This window comes from Mesocricetus auratus, unplaced genomic scaffold (genome assembly GCF_017639785.1).
Source record: "Mesocricetus auratus isolate SY011 unplaced genomic scaffold, BCM_Maur_2.0 Super-Scaffold_100004, whole genome shotgun sequence".
NCBI lineage: Eukaryota > Metazoa > Chordata > Mammalia > Rodentia > Cricetidae > Mesocricetus > Mesocricetus auratus.
In genome coordinates, this window is record NW_024429189.1 from 53,353,324 (window position 1) to 53,371,657 (window position 18,334).

The 18,334-nt window shown below is 55.0% G+C and overlaps 1 protein-coding gene across 2 annotated transcripts; it reads right to left on the bottom strand.

Annotated features, from left to right (window-relative positions):
- Nucleotides 1-1,855: 1,855 nt before the first annotated feature.
- On the bottom strand, nucleotides 1,856-18,254 carry Rtn4rl2 (reticulon 4 receptor like 2). Of its 2 annotated transcripts, none has more exons than XM_005065082.4 (3): nucleotides 17,696-18,254; nucleotides 11,288-11,769; nucleotides 1,856-3,238 (listed from the first exon to the last, which is right to left on the bottom strand). In XM_005065082.4, the coding sequence occupies exons 1-3, from the start codon at nucleotides 17,724-17,726 to the stop codon at nucleotides 2,489-2,491; spliced, it is 1,263 nt and encodes a 420-aa protein (XP_005065139.1). In that variant the 5' UTR covers nucleotides 17,727-18,254; the 3' UTR covers nucleotides 1,856-2,488. The 2 variants fall into 2 exon arrangements, with proteins under 2 accessions (XP_005065139.1, XP_040601653.1); XM_040745719.1 differs by lacking the exon at nucleotides 17,696-18,254 and adding an exon at nucleotides 17,281-17,390.
- Between the last annotated feature and the right edge of the window lie 80 nt (nucleotides 18,255-18,334).

The window sequence follows — 18,334 nt, forward strand, 5'->3', positions numbered from 1 at the left end:
GGGGGGGACACACTCATGGAATGGGGAAGGTGAATGGATTTTGCTTCTTTCGAGAGTTAGGGGAGTCATGGACAAGTCCATCCCTGAACACTCTGGCCTCGGTTTCCTCATCCGGACATTGGTGGGGGTTGGAATACAGGGCTTTTCCCCATCTCTCCTATTTTGTGCATTTGAGTGCAATACTCAAAGCTGTCAGTCTGCTTTGTTTGGAGAGGCTGGGGACCTGAGTTTGCGTGATTGCTGGGGGTGGGGTCCTGGGGGAGAGGGTGTGAGTCCACGTCCATATCTGAGGTACCTCTGCCTGTTTGTGGGACCCATGGGGGGCTGGTGTGCTTGCACGTGCCACAAGGCTCCAGTGTGTGTGTGTGTGTGTGTGTGTGTGTGTGTGTGTGTGTGTGTGTGAGAGAGAGAGAGAGAGAGAGAGAGAGAGAGAGAGAGAGAGAGAGGGAGAGAGAGAGATGGAAAGTGTGGTGTGTACGTGATGGGCGTCCCTTGGTCTGTCTGGGCTGTCACTTGCTGTGGTGGGGGCCAATGGGGAACAGTAGTGCTCTAGGCTTCTTCCTGAGGCTCTCACACACTCCTCCTGCTCTCGTTGTTCTGAAATAGCATCTGGACCGAAGGCCCATGAATATTTCACAACGATAATTCTGTGACCTGGACAGCCTGCCTCTGATTTACCAGCACACTTCCCTCCCCTGCCCTGGCCCAGAAGCCCCTCCTCCAACACAGCACTTCCCTAGCTCACATCTCCTCCCCTAGCTCGCATCTCTCCTACCCCTTCCCATCCTCTTCCTAATCCCACTCACCAGCCCTGAAAGCCAGCCTGACACAGCTCAGAGCTCTCCGTTCTGATCTCTGCTCTCACTAGGCCCTCACCCGTTCCACGGTCATATCCAAAGTGCATCTGCTACAGGATGCTGAGTCCTGTCTTGTTCTACCCCCTCTTCTCAGCATCCTGAACATCACTGGGCAGGGCTACAGGATCCCAGTAGCAGCTCCATCCTGAACCCCAGCACCCAGGTCCCTCCTATCCTGCCATTCCCACCTTCCAGGCTACAACCTCAACTGTGGGATCCTTGATCGGTTCTATCTGCCGAGACTCAAGGCTAAGGTTCATTGCTAGCCCTGCCACCAGCCTCTCTTTACCCAAGTAAGAGAGGGAGCTTCTGCTGCATCTCAATGTGAGGCAAGTTCCATCCCTTGATCACCTTAACATCGTAGTCTCCCCTGATCTGCTCAGAGCACTGCTTGCCTTAACCCACCGGTGAAGGCTTCTACCTCCCAGGCAAAGGGAGAAAGATGGGATGGCTGAAGGGGTATTGAGAACAGCCGTGCATGCTGAAGACTTCACATCCAACAAAGAGGGCAAACACAAGCTGGGAATCGAGTCTTAGGTTCTGCTATTTGAGGCTTTTGTGGTGCGACTGTGTTCCCCCAGGAAGCCATGCCTTTTCCAGATAGGCCCAAAGCCATGTTTAGCGGGCTAAGTTACACCTTGCAGGGGAAGATGGGGGCTTACAGTTCTTTCCTGGAGGCCACTTAGCAAGCTGGTGGCCACTTCCAGACTTAGCTGTTCAGCTACCAAACCCTTCAGGAGTGGAGGTAGCTCCTTCTCTTGGGCAAATCGGTGCCATCAGCACACACCCTTAACTGCTAGGGTAGCTGGAGAAACTGAAGCCTCGGGAGGACCAGAATGACCTTGAGGCCCAAGCGAGATGAAGCGGCAGGAAATCCTGGTGGCTGAGACGGCTCTTCCTTGTCTAGCCTTCCAGCGTTTAACACGTACAGTTCTAACTCCTACTTCTGCTTTTGAGGTGGGGGGGGAGGGGGAAGACGACAAAAACCTTACAGAAGATAAAATAATAGAATTTTTTAATAAATTTTCCCCCAAACAACTTCTTTTGATCTTCACCACACAGGGGCCATGGTGGAGAGGAAACTCTCCAGGCACCCTAAAAGTGTTCTGGGTAGACTTAGGAGAAAAGTATTCCTCCTGGTATCAGGAGGCTGAAGGGATCTGGACAAGCAGGGTCCAGGGGCAGCCTGGGCCTTGCTGAGGCATCCCTCCCAAGGTCCTGGGGAGGAACGAAGGCTCCCGGGGGAGCTTTCAAAGGCTCTGCTGGTGGAAGGTGCTCTGCAGACAAAAGCCCCTCCAAGTCCACTGTGGGGCCCTGGAGAGAGGAGCAAAGGCTGCCTGGGGTGCCCCGCCCCAGCCCTGGGATTGGGGAAGAAGAGTTAATGGCTAGAATCAGGGCGAATGGGGCCGAGCCACCTTCTACACCGTCTTAGGGGCTGCCCTACAGAAGTCAGAACAGCCCAGAAGGCAAATGAGGCAGCGTGGCCCCCGGGAAGAAAAAGAGCGAGGGGGCCTAGGGAAGTCGCTAGGCCTGGCCGCAAACAAGGGGCGAGAAGGATGGAGCCGCGGCTCGGTGGGGCAGAGAAGGGGAGCGGGCCGAAGGCCGTGGCCTCTTCCGTCTGAGCACCGCAGTCAGAGGTGATGGGGCGCCAGGAGCAAGAGGCAGAGCAGAGGGGTGCGCAGCCCGGCCGAGAGCGCGGGGCCACGCGAGTCTGCGGGCGCCTGGCACGCGGCCCCGGGACACGTCTGCTCGCCCCGCTGGTCCTCGCCGCCGTAGCCGCCCCAGTAGTCGTCCTCGGTGGGCGCGTCCCCGCCCTGACGCCCCCTGGAGTCCTCGGCGGGCAGGTCTCGGTAGAGCGTCGATGGGTCTGCGGGGGGCGCGCCCGCCTCGGCCACGCCGTACAGGTGGTTGGAGGAGCTGTTGCCGCGCGCGCGGCTGCCCGGCCTCGTGGGCGTGGGCGGCGGGCACGCCTGGAAATCGGCCTCGCGCAGCGCGCGCAGGTCCCGGCCCTGGCGCTCGGGCGGGGTGGCGCAGGTCACGTCGGAGCTGGACACCCGCGCGCGCTGGAACCAGGCCCAGAGCGGCCGGGCTCGGCAGTCGCACGCCCAGGGGTTGGCGTTGAGCCGCAGGAACTCGAGCGCCGGCAGGTCGGCCAGCGCCTCTCCCGGCAGCGAGGCCAGGCTGTTGTTGAACAAGTAGAGGATGGTGAGGCGGCTGAGGCCGTGGAAGGCCGCGCGGTGCACGCCCTGCAGCCGGTTCCCGTGCAGCAGCAGCCGGTCCAGGCTGCCCAGGCCGCGGAACACGTGCTCCGTGAGCAGCCGCAGGCGGTTCCCGTGGAGGAAGAGGTGGCTCAGGTTGGCCAGGTCTGCGAACAGGTCATCCTGAGTGAGGGGGTGGAAACAGAAGAGAGTGGCCTGAGACAGGGTCGGGGACTCCACTCCAGGACCTGGGGGAGGGTAAGGAAGGCATAATGGCAGGGTGTGATAGTGGGGAGGGGCTTGACTTCTGGTTTTTTGTTTTTTGTTTTTTTTTGAGACAGGAGCTCATGTATCCTAGCTGTGTAACCAAGAGGATCTTCTAATCTCCTGTCTCCACCTCTTGATTTCTGAGACTTCAGGTTTCAAACATGCTAAGGCAGCACCTTATCAACCCAGCCAGTCCTGAATTTGAAACTTGCATCTTCTAACCTATTTCCTATGAAAAAAGGCCAGGCCCTCAAAGTACTGAACCCAGCACAGCAATGCCAGGCAATAACTCTACCGCTGAGCTATAGCCACAGCTCACTTTTACATTTATTTTTGAGATAGAGTCTCACCAACTTGCCCAGGCTGGCTTTGAACTTGCTGTTTAGTGTAGGTGGAACTTCAACTAGCCGTCCCCATGCAGTGCCTCTTCCTCTTGAGTAGCTCGGATTAGCTTTCAGTAACACAATAACTAGTTACTTATTTATGCCCTCCCCGTGTGTGTGTGTGTGTGTGTGTGTGTGTGTGTGTGTGTGTGTGTGTGTAACTTGTGGGAGTGCATCCTCTCCTTACGTCACGTGGGTTTCCAGGACAGACCTCAGGACACCAGGCTTGGTGATAACCACCTCTCTGACCAGCCATCTTTCCAGCCTGTGAATCTAGATGCTGTCAAGATGGCAGTCAACACTAACCATCACACAGGGACAACGCTGTCCCACCTGCCCGCTTCTTAAATTTAGAGTGTATCCCTGTCCCTTTCAGATTCCAGCACCTCCCTGGTGATTGCCCTCCGGCAGCCGTGGGATAGGCCGGGAACAAGTCTGCCTTTTCCACGGTGATGAGGTTGCCTGAAGACTGTGCTTGGAGCGTGAGAGTTAGGTCCAGGTCTGTCATGAGCTGTGGTAGCTGGGGAAAGTCACTCTGTCTATTCTGCACCTCAGTTCTTCCTCTGTAAAATGTGGCGATTAATGGAGCAGCACAAAGGAAGGTGCTTGGGATAATCATGCAATGGAGGTGCACGCCTTTAATCCCAGCACAAGGGAGGCCGAGGCAGGCCGATCTCTGTGAGTTCCAGGCCAGCCTGGTCTACAGAGCGAGTTCCAGGACAGCCTCTTAAAACAATACAAAGAAAAGAATAAGGAGAAGGAGAAGATGCTTGGGCTAAGTTTTCACATGGACAGACATCATGTGAATTAGCCGTGTTTGTTAAATTGGCCAAGCCAAGTCACCACCAAGCATGCTTTCTCCCTTCGAAGGTGGAAACGAGTGTTCCTAGCTCTTGGGTCTTTTCTGAGGATCAATGAGTAGAGGTCACATAAGGTTCATGGGGGTGGAGTTCTGGGTACAGTTCTTGCATATAGCGATTTTTGTTCAGGGACGAGGCCCAGAGGCTCAGGAGTTAAAAGCACTGACTCAAACCCCAGCCTCTCCTTTTCCTGGCTGCTGGGCCAGTTGTTTAACCTCACAGAGCCTCTGTTCCCTTAGTGTATGTGTCTTCCCTTAGAAGGTTCTTAAGTAGACTGAAGGAAGGTCAGAGGCTGTGATGCTGTTGAGGGTACAGCACCTGATAGAGGCATAGTCAACCATCCATCCTTCACAGTTGTCATGACAGCAGGGGCTCATTTAGAATTCCATCCCGCCCTGTCCATTTCCCTCTAAGGAAGGGTTTCTTCGGGGACTGGCAGTTCTGCTGGCTGAGTTATCCAGGGGACCACTGTCACACCCCAGACTTATCGAAGGAGGGAAGAAGCTATCATTGTCCCTCCTACAGTGTGGGGACAGTGCCTGGGGTGGAGAAGTCATGTTAGTACTGGCAGAACCTTGGAACTATGGCTCAGAAGTGAAGGTATGTGTGTGTGTGGGGGGGCTCTGCATTTTAACCAGCTTACCAGGGAACTTTTGGTGGTCAGCTGGTGTGAGGCTGTAGCTCAGATGTAGAGTACGTGCTTATTGATGTTTAAGGCCCTGAGTTGGATTACTCCACCCCCACCACACCCCCACCCATGCAGTGTGATTTAGGAGCTATTTAGTGTTCACCCATCAAAAGCGAAGTTTGCTTCAGATGCAGGGTTAACTGTAGAAAGAGCCAGAACTCCCTTCCTCTCACCCCACTGCTTGGAGCCTCTCCCTAGGTTCGCAAGCCCCAGGAGTTCCAGTTTGAAAGGACAGAGCATCCTCTCTGCTCAAGCTAGCTCACCTTGGTCTGTTCCCCAACTCTGGTTCTCTCCCACTCCCCCAGTGCCTGGGGAGATGGCTCCTGCCTCATGCTACCTGGGCACTCTGTTGGTCGAAGGTCTCCGGAGGGAGAGCTCGCTGAATCCCAGCCCATAGCCACAGCCCCCACCTTCCTGTGTTCCCTGCCTGCTCGCACCGCCTCCCATATGCCTTCCGCCCTCTTTGCTGCAGGAACGGAGGCTGCCAAGAGCCCTTCTCTTGGCCACACTGAGATCGGTCCTCCTCAGCCTTCTCGCTACCTCTGACACCAGCACAGCATTGGCCACCCTTTGATGCCACCACCCTGAGTGCCTGTGCAGGTCCCAAGCTGACCTGCTCACCCCAATAGCCCCAGCCTTGCTGTGTGCACCCCTAGTTCCTCCTTTCCTGTCGTGCCCAGGGGGTACCCTGAGTCCTTCCGCTCAACCCCTCCCTTGGGGTTTCTGTTCATACAGAGTCAGCAATAGTAGGACACACCCAGAGACATACGGCTAGAGAGTTAGTGTGGGGACACGGAAGGGTAGCACTGGATTAAGCACTCCTGTGGAGACTTGGGGTCCTGGAAGGGAAGACAGGTTCAGACACCCCGGGGAGTCAAGATGTATTTTAACCACAGCCCAATTTTGTATTCCAGTCTCTTTTCCTCTCATTTTCTTGGCTAAAAGTCTTGCTACTCAGCCCTCTGGTCCTCAGCCTTGGGGTCCATTCCCTTCCCCCAACCCAAGTTGTAGCCAAATCCCATTGCCACTTCCTGGGCTGCAGCTCTCAGATCCGGTCCTTCCTCTCTCTCCACCATTAAAACTGTTCTCTGTGCATTAATAGGCTCTTGACTTTCACAGACCCTCCCCCATCACCTTGCTCGCCCCCTCCCTCTGGGCTAGGAACATCTGCTAAAGTCATCCTCTTCCATTTCAAAAACCACATTTCCCTTGCCTCCTGCCTGGCCGGTTCACAGCTTTCTGTATCCATTTGGAATCTAAATGCAGCATCCCTCCACTCCTCAGCCTTGCTGAGAGCATCCTGCTGGTAACCTTGCCTTCCTCCAGCCTCGCAACACCTGGCTCTGGTACCCATCTTATCAGCTCCCCAGGCTGTGTGACCTTGGACAGCTCCAGGCACCTCTCTGGGCCTCAGTGTTTTCATCTGTGCCATAAGTGACATGGAGTGGCTGATCCTTCAGGTCCCCTAAGCATTTGCTAATTTTGACTCAGGGAGCCTGGGAGTTGATCTCACTCATTGAGCAAAGCTGTTCTGTGTGTGCACTCTGCATTAGGCACCCCCGCTCATGGTGCTTGCCCATCCATGGTAGGTGTCATAATCATTGGCGTCAGCAGGTGATTTGCCAAGTTCTCACTGAATGCCAAGTCCTGTGTGGCACAGATCCTGATAGTATCTTAATCATCAACACTGTGAGGCAGATGCTATGATTTTCTCTACTTGGAGACTAAGAGAGAGGGGCTCAGAGAAGGGAACCACTTTCCGAGGGCCCAACAGCTAACATGGGCATGAACTCCAGAGGCAAGACTGTACACCTGTGCTGCAGAACCTAACAGACCTGAGCCAGTTCTATCCTGACAACTCCGTGGTTGGCGAATTCACTGCTGCCATTGACTCCCACCCACTCTGCTCTTCCCAAGTACCATCCCCCTTAGTCCTCACAGCACCCCTGCCCTGAGCAACAGGCCACCATCTCTCTTTCATAGATGGGACCATGAGGCCACAGCAAATTAGAGAGGGCTTAGATTAGAACTCCGGTCTGCCTGAGCACAAATGCTGCTTGGAAACGCTAAGTAAGCCACTGCAGTAACTAGGGAAGAGAAGCAGCTTTACCACCTGGCCACCTTCCAACAGAACAGGGATACTGTTTTTGTTCACCCTGGAATCCCTGGCACCCTGCACGCTGCCTGGCATGCAGTAGGTGCTCAGTAAGGAGTCTGCTGCTGAATGAACTGGCCTGGCGCAGTGCCTAGCCCTCCCCAGACAGTCCATGAGAACTCCGCCATTTTCCTGTGCACGTGCCACACCCTGCCAGTGAGCCTCCTCCAGAGCTCCCTTCCTGGGCAGGCTGGGCTCCATCCTGGGTCACACCTGCTCCCCGAGGTTCTCACATGTTTCCTCACCTGCTTGTGGCATCTCCTAGCCTAGTTCCACCAGGCACTTCCACGGACAGAGGCTGTCTCTTTTCTTCTCTATAAAGGGCCAGGTGTGAAAAGGCTTGACACCTGATGCTGCCCAGGCCAAGATTGTTCAGAAAAAGATGGTTTCTAGTTCAGAAGACCCCAATGACCAGCTAGAGGATCATTAGGCCTGAGCCTTAGGTGACCCCAGGAGCAGATCTGCCTGTGGCCTGAGGGTCAAGATTGATTGATTGATTGATTGTTTTTTTTTCAAGATAAGGTTTCTCTCTGTGGCCTTAGCTGTCCTGGAACTCGGGAACTCACAGAGATCCTCCTGCCTCTGCCTAGTGCTGGGATCAAAGGCCACCACTTCCTGGAAAAAGCAATTTATTAAATCCTAAGCTATGCACTCTGCATATTAACTTATTAGCGTTTCATAGCCTGTCTCTGTGGAAGGCCTCATTTTCATGACTTCCCCACTAGGAAGAGGAGATGGAGACTCAGAGAACCTTCCCTAAAGCTAAATAGTGAGTAGCTTCTACATGCTGATAAGGAGATCAGTATCTTAGGAGAGTCAAGGCCAGCAAGTTGGCTCAGCAGGTAAAGGTGTCTGCCACTGTGGTGGTTTGAATGTAATTGACCCCTATAATCTCATAGGGAATGGCACTGTTAGGAGGTGTGACTTTGTTGGAGTGGGAGTGGCCTTGTTGGAGGAAGTGTGTCACTACGGAGGCAGGCTTTGAGGTTTCCTATGCACAGGCTACCGCCAGTGCCTCAGTCAACTTCCTCTTGCCTGCGAGATGTAGGACTCCCAGCTACTTCTCCAGCACCACATCTGCCTGATGCCATGATGATAGTGGACTAAACCGCTGAACTGGAAGCCAACTACCCTAATTAAATGTTTTCCTTTATAAGAGTTGTTGTGGTCATTGTGTTTCTTCATGGCAATAGAAACCCTAACTGAGACAGCCACCGAGCCTGACAATCTGGGTTCCATAGTTGGGACCACCTGATGGAAGGAGAGAACCAACTCCCCCAAGTCATCTTTCGATATCCACATGCATGCCATAGCATGTGCATGTACACACACCTCCCCCTATGAGCATAAAAATGTAATTTAAAAATTCAAAACGGAGACCAAGTGTCTTTAATCAGAAAATATGAAATCCCCAAGCCTCTAAAATCCCAAACTGTTAGAGCAGCAGCAACACATCACCACAAGTGGGGAATTCCCTGCCATGAAATGTATCACAGCCAGATTTATGAAGTTGTATGAAATTTCCTTTAGGCTATGGGTCCATAAGAGATATGGATGAGCTACATGCTTGGACTCAGGTCCTGTCTCCATGATAACTCATCATGTGTATACAGGTCTTCCAAAATCTGAACCAAACCCATCTTGTCCCCAGCACCAGGGTACTCAGCCTGCAATGATTGTGGTGCTTTTATTTCAGAGTGAGGCCTGTGCTAACACGGGGATAGAGAAAATAGTTTGTCCAAAGCCACACAAGAGGATGAGAAGTGCTTTGAAAACTGAACCCCCAGGCCTGGGGATGTGGCTCATTGATAGAGTGCTTGCCCAGCATGCACAAAGACCAAGGCTCCATCCCCAGCACCGTATAGACCAGGCATGCTAGGACAGATGGGTAATTCTACTCAGGAATCAGAGGAATTTGAGGTCAGGGCTGGAGAGATGGATGGCTCGGAGGTTAAGAGCACTGGCTGCTCTCCCAGGACCTGGGTTTGATTCTTAGCACCCACATGGCAGCTCACGACCATCTGTAACTAACCCCAGCTCCGGGGAATCTGACTTCCTCTTATGGCCTAAGTGGGTAGTAGACACATGTGGTGCACAGATGTACACGTGGCCAAACATCCATACATATAAAAATAAATATGCCTGAAACAAACAAAAACCGACGACAAACCAAGCAAATACACTAGGAAAATTCCCTAACCCTCTCCATTGTATTTCGGGAGTACTATTCCTCTAAAGTATGGGGTCAAGTTCCAACCTCCCCCCAGTTTCTTTCTGTGTACTTTCTAGACATGTCTGTCCCTGCTGCCAAGCAGTTTGGGGCTCAGCTTGGTGGGAAGTCCAGTACGGCCCTAATCACAGGGACAGTGGCTTCAGGGACTTATGTCCCACAAATCCTTGGGATCCCCAGTGTGCACTCTGTGGTGAAAACCTCTGCCTCCAAAGGTCTGCAGACCTGAGATGAAGTGGCTGAGTGCACTCTCTAGCCACGTGGTTCCAGGCAACTTTAGGAAGGAGACAAATGGGAGGTGGGCCTTGGATCCTATCCATGGCCTCACAGTAATCTTTAGAGTTGACCCAGATCTCCAAGATAAAGTTCAAGCTGGGGCACTTCACTGAGACCAATGTTAAATAAAGTTCATTTTAAAAAACATGGCATTTTAACAAGCGTTTATATAGCTCTTATTTATGCCAAGCACTATTCTAAGTGCACTACAAATTATTCATGCATTTAGTGCTTACAAAATCCCTGGACGATGGATGCTTATATTACTTCCATTTCACAGACAGGAAAACTAAGGTCCGTGTTTGAAAAATGCCTCATGCTTGTAAATGGTAGTGTTGGTGCCTGTTAAGTGCTTCGTCTAGGGCCCAACACAGTGTGTATTTACTATGTGCTTGCTAAATTGGTTGCCATTATTCAGGAATAATGAGACATATTATCTCAGTCACTATACATTTTCCTGCCCCTCTCTCCATTTGAATAATGTTTCTAAGGTTGCTGTATTTCTAGTACAGCATCCCATGGATGCTCAACACATTGATGAATAATCACTATTGCTATTATCAGGAGCATCAGCTGGGACCCATTTTCCAACCCACAGACTGATGACCTGTGGGTACCAAGCCCTTGGGTAGGGAGAAGGCAGTGCTCCCTTCTAGCCGGAGGCTGTGCTCCTAGGGAACATGTCCTCCTGTGTGGTTGCTAAGAGGGTGTGTTACTACTTCCTGGGGAAATGAGATATGAGGGTTTGACTGCCAGACAGTCAGCATAACAACAATAATAAATAATAATTAGTTCAACGATAATAACAATAACAATTCTGTTCCTTCCATTTCTTTTTTTTTCTTTTTTTTAGCAATGTAACAGAGTTTCACCTGAGACTGCAGGTCTGAGGGACAGGGCATAGAAAGGGTTGTCCCTTCCAATATTATCCAGAGTTACTTCTATGAGACCCTCCCCTCCTCAGCAAAGACTCCATCCTTTGTCCAGCTTGCCTGGGAAGTGGGAGGACTTGGGAGTGGATTGGGGAAGGCCATGCAAAGGCCTTTGGGCTGAGGCTCTTGGGGAAAGGAGAGACACACAGACATGGGGGGGCGTGCTGAGTGAGTGGGTGACAGACAGAAGAGGCAGAGGGAGGCACATGGGGGAGGCAAATCAGGAGACAGGCAGAGACAGGGATAGAGAGACAGGGATAGAGAGACAGGCAAGATAGAGACAGGGATAGAGAGACAGGCAAGCGGTATTACTGACTGGGTGGACAGACACTGAGAAAGAAAAGACACAGGTAGATGGCGATGCTGAGGCAGGAAAGGTGGCCTCAGAAGACAGGTCGGGAGAGAGAGGCCCTAGAGGCCTAGGGGAGGTAGCTGGCTCACCTGTAGGTGGAGCAGGCTGTTCTCCTGGAGGTAGAGGTACTGTAGGCTGACCAGGCCTCGAAAAATGTTGCCAGGTAGGCTGCTGAGCTGGCAGCGGTACAGATGCAGTGACTGCAGCCGCTCCAGGCCCTGGAAGGTGTCGGGCTCCAGGGAGCGAAGGTGCCGATTGTCACCGAGGTCCAGTTCCTCTAGGGCCTGCAGATGGCGGAAGGTGCCGGGGTAGATGGTGGAGAGGTTGTTGGAGAAGAGCCACAGGGTGAGTAGGTTGGGCCCAAAGGTGCCTGGCCGCAGGGAGCGAATGAGGTTGTTCTGCAAGAAGAGTCGCTGTGTGCTGGGAGGCAGGGACAGCGGCACTGAAGAGAAGTTGTTGGCCTGGCAGCTCACGGTGGGTGGGGATGAGTAGCAGGTGCAGAGCATAGGGCAGCTGGGAGTCACAGGAGGGAGGCCCAAGAGTGTCAGCAGTAGGCAGGCTGAGGCAGGACCTATGGGGAGAGCAGAGTGAAGGCTCGCTCACTGGGTAGGTGGGCAGGGGTCTAGACACACCTTAACAGGCTCAAGAGACTTGGCCACCTCCCGTCTCTCTCCAGGCTCTCCTTTGAGGTATGCAAGCCTCTCTTTCTTTCTTTCTTCCTTCCTTTCTTCCTTCCTTTCTTCCTTCCTTTCTTTCTTTCTTTCTTTCTTTCTTTCTTTCTTTCTTTCTTTCTTTCTTTCTTTCTTTCTTTCTTCCTTCCTTTCTTTCTTTTTTTCTTTCTTTCTTTCTTTCTTTCTTCCTTCCTTTCTTTCTTTCTTTTTCCTCCCCTCCCCCCCTTCCCCTCCCTCCTTACCCCTTTCCTGTGTGTGTGTGTGTGTCTATGTGTTTGAGCCAGGGTCTCTGTAGCCTAGGTTGCCCTCAGACTTGATGCTTAGCAGAGGGTGATCCTGAGTTGTGTTCCTCCTGTCTTCACCTTCCTAGTGCTGAGATTATAGTGGCGTGCGCCATGTCTAGTTGATGCTGCGCTGGAAATCAAACCCAGGACCCTGTGCTTGCTAGTAGAGCACTCCCCTAGCTCCGCCTCAGTCCCAGTCTTCAAGCCCTTTTGAGAGCCTGTGTTTCTCCACTGTCAGAGGGAGGGGCTTGCTCTCCCCCCTCCAAGACAGGCTTTTTCTGTGTAGTCCTGGCTAGCCTGGAACTCTCTCTGTAGACCAGGCTGGCCTTGACCTCACAGAGATCAGTCGGCCTCTGTCTCCCAGGTGCTGGGATGAGAGGCCTGTGCTACCCGTCGGGGAGGGGGCTCTCAGTGGAGCAGATAAGGTGAAAACAACTTTTGCCCTCTTCCCTCAGGATTCCCAGGAAACTGCAGAGGAAACTTGAGGAGCTTTGCCTGGGGAAAGGTGAACCTGCATCTTCAAACACTATGGGGGGCTTTATAGACAGCGCTGCGATGTGTCTCAAGTTGTTTGGGGAACAGGTGTCTTTTCCTTCCGGCCTGTTCTTATGGTTGTGTTTGACCTTGTTTAGAGTTAGGGTCAGAAGTCTAAGGGTCCGGGTTTTCTTTGTTTTGTACTGGAGCGGGGCTGGGGATTCTTTGGGATGGGGAGAGCTCTTCCTAGGGTGTTAAACTACAGCACTGTCTTCTACCCACCAGATGCCAGCAGCACCCTGCCTCCAGCTATGACAATCAAAATGTCTCTAGACATTGCCAAATGTCCTCTGGGAGCAAAACCAGCCCACTCGAGAAAGCCAGACACTAACTTGAGGCCGTCTGTGACTAGGAGGCCTGTGGGTGTCCTGGTGACCCAATCCTCCTCCCTCTTCTCTCTGCAGGCCTTGGAAGAACCTTAGCCTTTTCTTCTAGGAGTGGCTGGAGGGGCGGGGCTGCAGACCAACTCAGGCTCTACCCATTCAAAGTCTCCCTCAAAACCTTGGTTACCTTTTCCCCCCAGAGTAACTTCTGGAGTTTGGTTATGGGCTAATCTTCTTAGGATAGCAGGTGCAGGAGACAGTGTTAAGAGTGGGTCTGTGTTTCTCTGCCTGACCAAGGAGCACGGAGCCCCTCCTACATGCATCCCTGTCCTCTCCCCCTCAATGTCACCGTAGTTCATCCAGGATTCCCAGGAAGCCTGAGACTTCCCTGGGCATCTTTCTCTGGGGAGAGGTGAACCTGCATCTACAAAGCCAGGAGCCATTCATTCCCTGGGCCCCAAGAGTGCCTTGTTTGGGGATTCCCACGGTTTAGGGAGTGGGTAGCCGAGAGGCGGGCAGCTTTTAGTGACAGATCTCAAAGGCCACAAACGGAGGTCTGAATGAATGTGTTCTGAGATGCCAGTGTGTACGGAGGTGTGCCTGTGATCTCTGGGGAATGGGGTTGGGGAGCGCCAGGAGACAGGTGCTCACTACCGAAGGTGCAGGGCAACGGTGTATCAGACATGCGCCCCTGTGCCTCCTCCTGGGGGAGTTCACCCGGATGCAGAGTGGAGTTAAGTACCTGTGAGTCGGGGTGCTCCCTAGCTCTTCACTTTCAGGCACTTCCCAAAGCCACCACAGCCTGCTTGTGTGTGTGTGTGTCACTGCCCCCCCCCCCAGCGCAAGAGCGAGCGAGCGTGTGTGCTGGCGGTCCTCCGCGTGTGTGAGTGCCGGGCCCCGTGCGTGTGTAGGCTGGGTGTGATGTAATATTCAGTGACACAGCGCGGCTGTTCCATTCGTTCACACCACCTCCGCGTTTCTCGGTCCTTCTCACCCCTCCCCCGTGTGGCGGTTCACGATTACTTTTCTCCTGAGTTTTTTTTTTTCCAGAGCCACGTGGGGTGGAGGAGCATGTCTCTCACCCTTGATCTTAACCAGGAAGGAGTGGGGTGTGGGTCCAGTGGAGGACCCTGGGTGGGTTTCCTGAGCACCGTGGGCTGGGGATTTCAGAGCTGTGCAAGTCCTACGGAAATGGCAATTTGGATCTCAGAGAAGGCAAACAACTTACCCAAGGTCACACACTAAAGTGGTACAGGACGAGGGCCAGAAAGAGTCTGGCCTGGTGTCCAGTAGGGCATTCCTCTTCCTGTCATCATCACCTACTGAGCTCTGCCTCCCCAAGGACTTTACACCAAAGGAAACCAAATCCTTCCCTGATCTCTTAATCCCACCCCCTTCCACAGGCTCACCGAGTGTGAGCTGCATGGCTGTCAACTCCCCCCTCCCCGCAGGACTGCCAAGCTCGCCTTCCAGCCTCCACAGCTGACTGAGGTCCAGAGGGCTACTCCCCTGACCCTGGTCCTCTCCCAGTCTGAGGTCAAGCTCATCTGGCTGCCAAGTCCCCCATCCTTCTTACCCCAACTTCCTGTTCCGGCTCCTCTCCTCTTTGCCCCCACAGCCTCCCTGCTGCCCCGTCTACGCCTTCCCCTCAGTAGGACCCACTTCCCTCAGTCTCAGTGGTACTCCTGCAGGCCCTTTGAGGAGACCCTGTGGGGGGGGTCTGCTCCATGGCAGCTGCAGCGTAACAGTGACTCTGGTGCCATTTCTGGCCCTCACTGCCGTGCAAAGCAGCTGTAACCCAAGGAGCTTCATCCATAATTCAGGTTGTGGCTCTCACTGGAGGCAGGGGGAGGGGGAGGGGGCTCTGAGCTTCTCTGCCCCCAGGCTGAGTTGGAGTGGGCACTCCAGGCAGAGGCAAGGTGGGGGGGGCTGGGGGAGCACCTTTCCCTCCCTCCGTCCCCCCTCCCTCCCTCCCCTCTCCCCTACCCTGCTCCTTGTGTTTTTTTTCCTTCTCTCACATCCCCTCCCTAAGCCCCGCTTTCCGCTCCTCACAGCCACTCCATGCCCTCCCCTGAGGACCCCAGCTATACTCCAGGCTTCCCCCCCACCCCCCCCCCGTGCATGTCCTGGGCAGACACAGTGTGTCAGAGGTAGACTGGGAATCCTCAGCCACTATCTCCAATAAACCCTTGTGAGACAGGAACCATCACTCAGGACTGGGAAGCAGAAAAGTCAGCGTCTGCTTGGCAGCACCCCTTTCTGTCCTCAGAACCCTGGTTTCTTCCCTCCCCTGTCGTGAAGGGAGAGGGAAGCCTTTTCCGCCTGCCTGCCTCCCTCGCCCCCTGCCCATCCCTTCCTCTAAAGTCAGCAGGTCAGCCCCAAGATGGATGGCGTGTGGGGCCAGAGAAGAAGGGATCAGTCTGTCACTGTGCACCTACTGCGTGCCAGAACTCTGCTTGTGCCTGCTGCCCTCTTCATCCCTAGAACCCCGTGGAGATCAATAGTACAAAGGTCCCAACCTTCCTAGAAAGGGAGGGAGGCTTCACTGTGCAGCCGAGAGCCAGAGCAGCGGCACAGGTGCTGGACTGTGGTCGAGGACACACTCTGGCTTTTCTTACAGAGCCCCTTCCCCTACCACACCCCCTGGGTGGGAGATGCTGGCCTAGAGGGAAAGAGAAGGTAGGTACCCTGCCCATATGCTCAGGCTTGGGACACTCGCAATGCTAGCCATTGGCCGTTCACGGTCGAGATGGGGGGGTGCTAGGCTCTCTCGATAGATTTCCAGTCCTGGTTATTCTAGAACACAGCACAAATGGGAGTCAGGAGGAGGTGACCAGTCATCAAAGGCATAGCCACATCTGGCCACAGGAGGGAGTGGAGAAAGGCCACAACATTGATCCTGGAAGGCTAAGGTATCCAGAGCCAAAAGGATCCATTCACCAAAGGATCATGCTTAAGACCCAAGGGCTGCCAGACCTTGGAATACCCAGGTTCTGAGACGAAGAACGCAGTCTGCGCCAACCGTTAGGCCAGAGGCTCCTGGGAATAACAAACTTGAAGCGGGGAGGGGAGGGGAGGCGGAGAGGCAGAGTCCAAGGCAGGAGCTGGAGTGCACCATAATGGGACAGAGATGTCCCAAGAAAAGTAGACAGGCCTCTGGCTCTAGAAATAGGGGACAGGGTCCCAACGACAAGCACCGTCTCCACACGTTAACCACAGCCTCAGGGAAGATCCAAGGGCCTGCCCAGCAGATGCTGAGGGGGCAGAGGCTGGGGGGGGGGCTTGGGAGTGGCATGGGGGCGATGGCATACCAGTGACGCAGGGGCCTGGGAAGGCACTGATGCAGGTGACTGGAGGTTTTGAAGCTGCTGCAAACAGCTTCTCACTCTGCCAGAATGTGACACCCCAAAATAAGAAGCTACTGTGGGGCGGCAGGATCCGACGTCGGGGCTTGGAGATATAAATGGCAGCATTGCGCTAGCCCAGGTGCCCACCCCAAGGAAGCTGCCACCTCCCCCTACGAAGTCCTTACTCTCCTCCTACAGCAGCCCCAGACCCTGAGCTCAAGGTCCCTTGACTAGCCCACCAGCCCCTCCCTGCCAGAAGGGATATAACAGGCAGGCGCTTTAGAACGGAGGGCTTCCCACGTGGAAGTGGTTACCGGGAACCTCTTTGTCTCCTCCCTGGACACCCCACCGCTTCTCTTCCTTCTCCTTCTCTGGCTTCTATTGACATCCTCAGCCTTCTCGAAACACTCTACCAAGTAGGGATCCGGATCCCCAATCCTGGAGACCATTTTCCCCGTGTCTGACCCTTACATCTATCCTCCATCACCAGCTTCCGCTAGCTTCTAGTCTTCCCAACCCTTTCCATTCCAGTCTCACAGAGCCCCAGACCTCACCCTTCCGGCTATCTCCCCCGCCCCGCGCCCCACTAGCTTCCTATCCCTAGTCTCTACATTTCTCTCTGAACTGGTCCCCTTCTCCCCGCCCTTCCTTGGTCTTCCCCGACCCAGCTTTCCTGTCGTCTAACCTTTATTCCTCTTCTCGCCCCTCCCCCATCCCGCCCCCACCTCCTCTTTCTCACCCCCACCTCTCTAGACACTTTTCTCATGCTGACTCCCCTCCTCCCTCCGACCCCTACTCTCCCCGCCCCCAGTCTCCAGCCCACACCCTTGGCCGTCACTCAGAGCTCGGAGCTAGCCGCCTTCTAGCCCCTCCATCTGTTCGGACCAGGCAGGGCCATTGGGGAACCGCTCTCTGCCCCCTACCTTCCCAGACAGACCCCTACCCACACGGCTTGTCTTCCCAGGTGACTGGAAAGTGCTGAGACACCGGGCACGAGGAGTTGCTGAGTCGGCGCTTCCCCAGCCGGCCCGAGTCCTCCGCGTCCCCCGGAGCAGGTGGAGCCGGGACAGCGGAACCTGAGCCTCTTTCTCCTCCTCCCAGCCTGCTCGGTCTGCCCTCCGCGTCGCCCCTTGGTCACGAGCTCCCCGTACACTCCCGCAGGCTCCAAGCCCGGTGCCCTCCTGCGGCTGGCAGCTCTGGGGGCGGAGGCGCGGCTCCCGCGCTAAGCGGTTTTTTTTTTTTTGCTCCCAGCCCACCCCACCCCCTTCACTGCCCCACCCTCATGCCCAAGGAGAGGGGCGCCCTCTCTAGGGTCCTCCCGCCGGACGGTGTCCCTACCTTGCAGCAAGCGCCGGAGCCCGGGCAGCATCTTGTCTCGACGCTCGGGGGAGGGGGCGGCGGGGGGGAGGGCTCTCCCACTCGCTCCCTTATCCCGCCGGACAGACGGCGGGGACTCCGCGGGGCTCCGGAGGGACCCGAGGAGTCCCCGGGCTACGTGGCGGGGCTGCGGAGCTCTACCCTGCGCCCCCCGGACTGCGTGCCTCGGAAGGAGCCATGGGCCCCGACGGGACGGGGCGGGGCACGACTGGGTACAGAGGGCTGGGTTGGCCCTGGACACCTGGTGTCCGCTCCCCCTAGGCAGTGCGGCCCCGCAGAGAGTCGGTTAGTCGGTCGGTCCGTGCACCCCGGCTGCTCTCCGAGGGAGAGTGGGGACAGCGAAGAAGCGCTCCCCCCCCCATTCCCGCACTCGCTGGCTCCTCCCTCGCTTCCCGGCTTGCCGGTTTAACCCTTCGCTGGCTACTAGCAGGCGGGAGTGGTTCTCCGTCTAGCCCACTCCTCGGCCCCCTCCCAACCTTGGGAGACCGGGAAGGCCGTGTTCCCAAAGCCTCCGCGGCGCCATGCCTTTAGAGAAATCCCTTCTTGCTGTGTGTGTGCACGCGCAGTAGTGTTAAGGACCCCCCCCGCCCCCATGGACTT

Excerpts from the sequence above, each read along its gene's own strand:
- Rtn4rl2 (XM_005065082.4), bottom strand. The coding sequence starts at position 17,726 with ATGCTGCCCGGGCTCCGGCGCTTGCTGCAAG. Across the intron at positions 11,770-17,695 it reads GCTCCGGCGCTTGCTGCAAG|GTCCTGCCTCAGCCTGCCTA; the intron begins GTAGGGACACCG and ends CTCTCCCCATAG. Across the intron at positions 3,239-11,287 it reads ACAGCCTGCTCCACCTACAG|GATGACCTGTTCGCAGACCT; the intron begins GTGAGCCAGCTA and ends CCCCTCACTCAG.